General features: G+C 57.2%; 1 protein-coding gene across 1 annotated transcript; it reads left to right on the plus strand.

Annotated features, from left to right (window-relative positions):
- The first annotated feature begins 456 nt into the window (after positions 1–456).
- On the plus strand, positions 457–1,347 carry LOC135384802 (uncharacterized). Its single transcript, XM_064613988.1, has one exon. It carries the CDS (start codon positions 457–459, stop codon positions 1,345–1,347), a length of 891 nt encoding a protein of 296 aa, XP_064470058.1.
- The last annotated feature ends 5,172 nt before the right edge of the window (positions 1,348–6,519 follow it).

Here is a 6,519-nt window from a genome sequence, read left to right on the forward strand (position 1 = left end):
TCTTGGTGGTGTATTCATAACCCGAAGTCGTGACAGCCATAATGAACAACAAATTTAAGAATACCTTGATTCTGAAGGCCAACGGACCTTATAAACATTGAACATGAGGAGCATCCCCTCACTACCGTCGACCTAACCGTCGCGTCGGCGTCCCTAGCCCACCGGCTCCTCTCGTGCGTCGATGAGGACTCCTGGCAGCGATCACTTACTTATCATAGTTGGTATCCCACGTGTAGCGACACACAGCAGAAGATGAAGTTGATGCGCCACCAGCGCCACATCGCAAGGCGCGAGCTTCAAAATTCTTCGACGGTTATGGCCGCCATGAGGCTATTCAGTCTGGCTCTGACGGCCACACAATAAACACACAGCCTTCTCCACTACCGTTTTGGGATTATTCACATAGGTTTCCCACACTGGTGACCCGGACAACGAACTGCCGCCGTCAGCCTCAACATGCTTGGTGACGCAGGGGCCAGAACCGAATCTGGCCAGCACCCTACCACGATGAACTACGTCGCTGTCCGTTTGCCCCCCTTCTGGCACAAGAACCCCAGCATATGGTTCATCCAAGCTGAGACGCAATTTCGACTCTCCGGCATTTCCTCAGAGCTCACCATGTACCGGCACATTGTTGCAGCGCTACCGCCGGAAATTGCTATTGAGGTTGCCGACGCGCTCCAAGCCCCACCGCAAGAGAACCCGTTCACCAACCTGAAGACTGCTATCCTAGATTGTACCACTCTCACTGAGCGTAAGCGGCTACAGCAATTGCTCAATGCGGAGGAGCTCGGTGACCGCCGACCGTCCCAGCTGCTACGATCCATGGAGTCTTTGCTCGGCGATCGTGCCCCGACATTCGACGCCCATTTGCTGCGGGAGCTGTTTTTGCAACGCCTTCCCCCGCAAGCCCAGATGATCCTGGCCGCAGCGTCAAGTCTTCCCACTGACGATCTTGCTCAGCAAGCCGATAAAATCATGGAAGTGGTCGGCCCAGGCGTCGCGTCACACTCGCAGCCCTCATCCGACCCTTCGGAATCCCGCTGCGATGCTGACCGTTGTCGCCACGACCCCGTGCACGCGCGCCTTGATTCCTTGTCAGCCGACATTTCCCACCTCCGCGAGTGCATCGACGCTCTTTCTGCTGATCGTACAACCCGCCGTCAACATTCCCCGCACCGCCGCCGCTTCCGAGGACAGACCTCTCGCACGCGCCGCCGCTCGTCTTCTCCGCGCTCCGAAGATTCCTCAGTTCCTTGGTGTTGGTACCACCATCGTTTCGGAGCTCGTGCGGAGAAGTGCACTCTGCCTTGCGGCTGGTCGGGGAACCCGGCAGGGGAGCACTGACGGCGACCAGCAGTCTCCCGGCGTCTTCCATCAGTCGCCTGTTCTACGTTACTGACCGTGTGACCAAGATGCGTTTCTTGGACGATACCGGTGCCGGGGTCAGGGTGCTGCCTGCTTCCCCATCTGATAGGCGCCGCCCGGCCCTGTTCCATCTCACCGCAGTCAACAGCACCACCATTCCAGTCTTCCGACAGCAGATCCTCAGCCTCAATCTCGGACTGCGCCGAAGCTTCTCTTGGTTGTTCTTAGTTGCCGGCGTCGGGCAAGCGATTCTGGGTGCAGATGTCTTGCAACACTTCGGTTTCACGGTAAACGTTGTACACAAGAGACTTCCCGACTCGACAACAAACCTTTTCATCTTTGTCAAGAGCGCCCCGTCGTCTCCCGTCGTGGCCTCCACTTCTACCTTTCCTGCCATGACTTCGCCCTATGCCTCCATCCTGAGGGAGTTCCCTTTCCTCACTCAGCCGCCGAATTGGTCAAGGCCTGTCGCTCATGATGTGGTCCATCATATCTGCACCACTGGACCACCCGTATTCGCACGACCACGACGGCTAGCGCCCGAGAAACTCAAAATCGCACGCACCGAGTTTGAGCACATGCTCGCCATCGGTGTCGCACGGCTCTCTTCAAGTGATTGGTCATCTCCATTGCACATGGTGCCAAAGAAAACCGGAGATTGGCGCCCATGTGGCGATTATCGGGCACTTAACATCGCCACAGTTCCCGACCGCTACCCTCTACCACGGTTGCAAGATTTTACGGTCAACCTTATGGCCACGCCATTGTTTAAGGTATGAAGCGCCGTCAGAGGGCACTTCACGCGGCACTTCCGGTATAAGATAAGTGCCCCACCCCTCTGTTATCAGATATTTAAGCGAGGTGCTTGGGAAGTGAGGGGACCTTTTTCTTGAGTTGGTTGGCTGGATACGAGTTGTCTCTGAATAAACCTGGTATGTTGGCTTGAATTTCTGTGTGTGCTGCTTGTTCCTTCGCGCACGGAACGGACGGGCTGACGCCCCGAGGTTGTGGGAACTTAGGTTTCCACAACTGGCGCCCAACGTGGGGCTCGAACCCACGACCCCGAGATTAAGAGCCTCGTGCTCTTAATCTCGGGGTCGTGGGTTCGAACCTGGACGTCGCAAGGTTGGACCAGGCTCGCCAGTACAACCGTGGACGTCGGAACCTCACCTACAGCGTCGGTGACCTCGTCCTTCGACGGACTCACCCGCTAAGTGATGCGTCACGAGGCTTTGCAGCTTCACTCGCAGATAGGTGGGATGGCCCCTTCGAGGTAAGTGCGTGCGCCTCCGGCCTCACTTACAGGCTTCGTCGCTGCAACACCGGCGAAGAGACTGGGCCAGTTCACATCTCGGACCTGAAGTCTTACCACCTCCGAGACCCTGACGGAGAGGAGCCAGATTCGCAACCTGCCTCCCTCCAAGACCTGGACCCGGATCCCGTTCCCGGACCTGCGTCCAGCCGCTACAACTTGCGTCCCCGCAGGCGGCGCACGTAGCTGCCACTATCTCCATCGCTAAGCATAGTGCTTGTGATTTAGTGCTTTATGAGTGTGATTTCTGTTCCACAGTTTTCCGCTATCTGTTTTAGGGGGACGCCTTCTCAGGCGCCCACGGTTTGAGGCTGCCTTCTTACCGTATTCCCTTTTTCCCCATCATTGCAGGAATCATGCAGCGCCCCTCATGCGCAACTCCCAGGCGTCGTGAGCCCGGTGGTCCCTCCGGCCGTACGGACTCCCGGTCCCGTTCTCGAGGTGGCCAACCCCGACCCCTCACACCTTCAAGTCGGGCTGCCCCCCGTCCACAACACTCGGTGGCCACCTGGACGGTGGTTGCTAACGGCCTGCCAGTGGCGTGGGCTTCTCGTTCCCGCTGGAGCGGTCAGCCGCGCCCTCTTCGCGGAGATGATCCGTCCCGTACTCCAGTCCCCTTCAAGGGTCTTACCCTAGGCGAGAGGCACCCGGCAGACCCCCTTCAACCTTTGACAAATGAAGAACGCAGGATGCTGTGCCCGGTGTGCCATGTCCCAGAGATACACCGGGCCACCCACCGTAAAGGATCCCTGCACCAGTCCCGCCTCGATGCGGCCCGTACCTCTTCCGACGTCACCACCGCCCTGGCCACGCTGCGTCGCCTCCGCCCTGAACTCTTGAGAGAGTCGCTCCCTGCCTCAGCACCCACCCAATCCCCAGCACCAGCAACCTCGGAGGATGCCATATTGGACCTCACCGACGACTTGATGGCACTCTAGGTGGGGGGGGAGTATGGCCACGCCATTGTTTAAGGTATGAAGCGCCGTCAGAGGGCACTTCACGCGGCACTTCCGGTATAAGATAAGTGCCCCACCCCTCTGTTATCAGATATTTAAGCGAGGTGCTTGGGAAGTGAGGGGACCTTTTTCTTGAGTTGGTTGGCTGGATACGAGTTGTCTCTGAATAAACCTGGTATGTTGGCTTGAATTTCTGTGTGTGCTGCTTGTTCCTTCGCGCACGGAACGGACGGGCTGACGCCCCGAGGTTGTGGGAACTTAGGTTTCCACAACCTGCATGGTGCTACCCTGTTCAGCAAAATCGACTTAATGAAGGCCTATCATCAAATTCCCGTCGCACCCGAAGACGTCAAAAAGACAGCGATTACCACCCCATTCGGCCATTTTGACTTCCAAAGGATGTCTTTCAGATTATGCAACGCGGCGCAGACGTTTCAGCAATTTATCGATTCAGTCACAAGAGGCCTTCCTTTCGTCTTCGCTTACATTGACGACATTCTTGACGCAATCTCGACCACCGAAGAGCACGCAGACCATCTCCGTCAACTCTTCACTCGCCTGGACGCCCATGGCATTGTCATAAACATTCAGAAGTGCGAGTTTGGCGTTGAGTCAACTGAATTCCTCGGCCACCTGGTCTCTCGCACCGGAATCGCCTCTCTCGCCAACAAGGTTGCCGCCATTAACAGTTATCCCCAGCCCCAATCCATCCGGCAGCTGCGCAGGTTTCTCGGCCTGGTGAACTTCTACCGGTGATTCATTCCGCATCGTGCCACCATCCTCCGTCCCCTGGAATCGCTCCTCAGCCACCGGGAGACCCGCGCCAACCCTCTTCCTTGGAATGCAGAGGCACAGGCTGCATTTTCCCAAATCAAGACCGCCCTTTCTGCGCAGACGCTCCTTTTCCATCCCAAACATGGCGCTCCAACTACCCTTATGGTAGACGCGTCTGTCGAAGCGGTTGGAGCAGCTCTGCAACAGGAGCTCAATGGTGTCTGGCACCCAATCTCCTTCTTCAGCAAGGCTCTCAAGCCCACTGAGCAGAAATACAGCACCTCCGGACGGGAGCTGTTAGCCGCCTATCTTGCAGTCCGGCACTTTCGACACTTCCTGGAAGGCCGCAACTTCACTATCCTGACGGATCACAAACCGCTCATCTACGCTTTCCGGTCGGCCAGTAGCCGTTATTCTCCCAGCGAGATTCGGCATCTATCTTTCCTAGCAGAGTTCTGCACAGATATACAGTACGTGGCCGGTTGCAAGAACGGCCCCGCAGATGCCCTCAGCCGCATCGCTCCCCTGTCTGCTCCGTCAACATCCATTTCTCCCGAAGCTCTAGCTGTCGCGCAGACTGCAGACGAACAACTTCCTCTACTCCGCACCAACCATTCAACCTCTCTCCAATTCGAAGATTTTCCTCTGCCAGGCACGGGTTTAAGCCCCTGCTGCGACACTTCTACCGGCCGTTCTAGACCGTTCGTCCCATCAGAGCTCCGCCGCGCAGTTTTCGCCGCCCTTCACGACCTCTCTCATCCTGGCGCCAGAGCGTCTCAGAAGCTCATAGCGGAACGTTATGTCTGGCCTTCAATGAACGCAGACATCCGTTCATGGGTCCGAGCCTGCCTCGCATGCCAGCGATGCAAAATACAGCGGCATACCATCACCCCGCACAGCAAGTTTGCCCTGCCAGACGCCCGTTTCGACTCTCTTCATATGGACATCGTCGGCCCCCTGCCTCCATCCGACGGGTTCCGGTACCTGCTAACCATCGTCGATCAGTATACCCGATGGCCTGAGGCAACACCTATCAGGGACACCACAGCTGAGACCATTGCCTCCACTTTCCTTTCCACCTGGATTTCTCGTTTTGGAGTGCCGTCTCGTATATCTACTGACAGGGGCCCGCAGTTCGAAAGCAGGCTATTCACGGCTTTCACGAACCTGCTTGGCACATCTCGCATCAGAACAACATCATATCATCCTGCTTCGAATGGCCTGGTCGAAAGGCTCCACCGTCAACTGAAAGCCGCCTTGATGGCCTATGATCACCGCTCTAACTGGACAGCCGTTTTGCCACTCGTGCTTCTGGGCATCCGTGCCGCCTACAAACCGGACCTCAGCTGCAGCTCCGCCCAGCTCGTCTGCGGCTGCACTTTGCGCCTTCCCGCTGAGTTCCTCACCCCACAAGAACGAGAACTCCAGCCTTCCGCGCTGCTCGATCGCTTGCGGCATGCCTTCAATAACCTCCGCCCAGTTCCCACGCGTGCAAACTCTTCAGCTCAGCCCTACATTCCGCAGAAGTTATCCACCGCCACCCACGTTTTCCTCCGCTCCGACGCCATCAAGAATTCTCCCCCCCCCCTACTCCGACCGTTATCCTGTACTTCAGAAATCGGACGAGACCTTCCGTATAGCCATCAACGGCAGGCAGGATACGGTCAGCCTCGATAGTCTGAAACCAGCCTTTTTGGAGAACCCTAACCTTGTCGCCTCGTCGCTCCCCGGCCCATCGCCTGTCTACGCTGCTTCCACCAGCTCCACCAAGCGCGTCACCGCTCTTCGACCGTTCGCTCGCGGGCCGACCGCTCTTCGTCGTTTCCAGCGGGGGGGCCCTGTAGCGACACACAGCAGAAGATGAAGTTGATGCGCCACCAGCAGCACATCGCAAGGCGCGAGCTTTAAAATTCTTCGACGGTTTTGGCCGCCATGAGGCTATTCAGTCTGGCTCTGACGACCACACAATAAACAGCCTTCTCCGCTAGCGTTTTGGGAATATTCACTTAGGTTTCCCACACACGCACCCGCCGCTCGCCTATCTCACACTCCGTCAAGCGGACCGATTGGCACCATTTCGCAGGGTCAGCCCTTCCAAGAGATGTACAT

This window comes from Ornithodoros turicata, chromosome 2 (assembly GCF_037126465.1).
Source record: "Ornithodoros turicata isolate Travis chromosome 2, ASM3712646v1, whole genome shotgun sequence".
NCBI classification, from domain to species: Eukaryota; Metazoa; Arthropoda; class Arachnida; order Ixodida; family Argasidae; genus Ornithodoros; species Ornithodoros turicata.

Excerpts from the sequence above, each read along its gene's own strand:
- LOC135384802 (XM_064613988.1), top strand. The coding sequence starts at position 457 with ATGCTTGGTGACGCAGGGGCCAGAACCGAATCTGGCCAGCACCCTACC.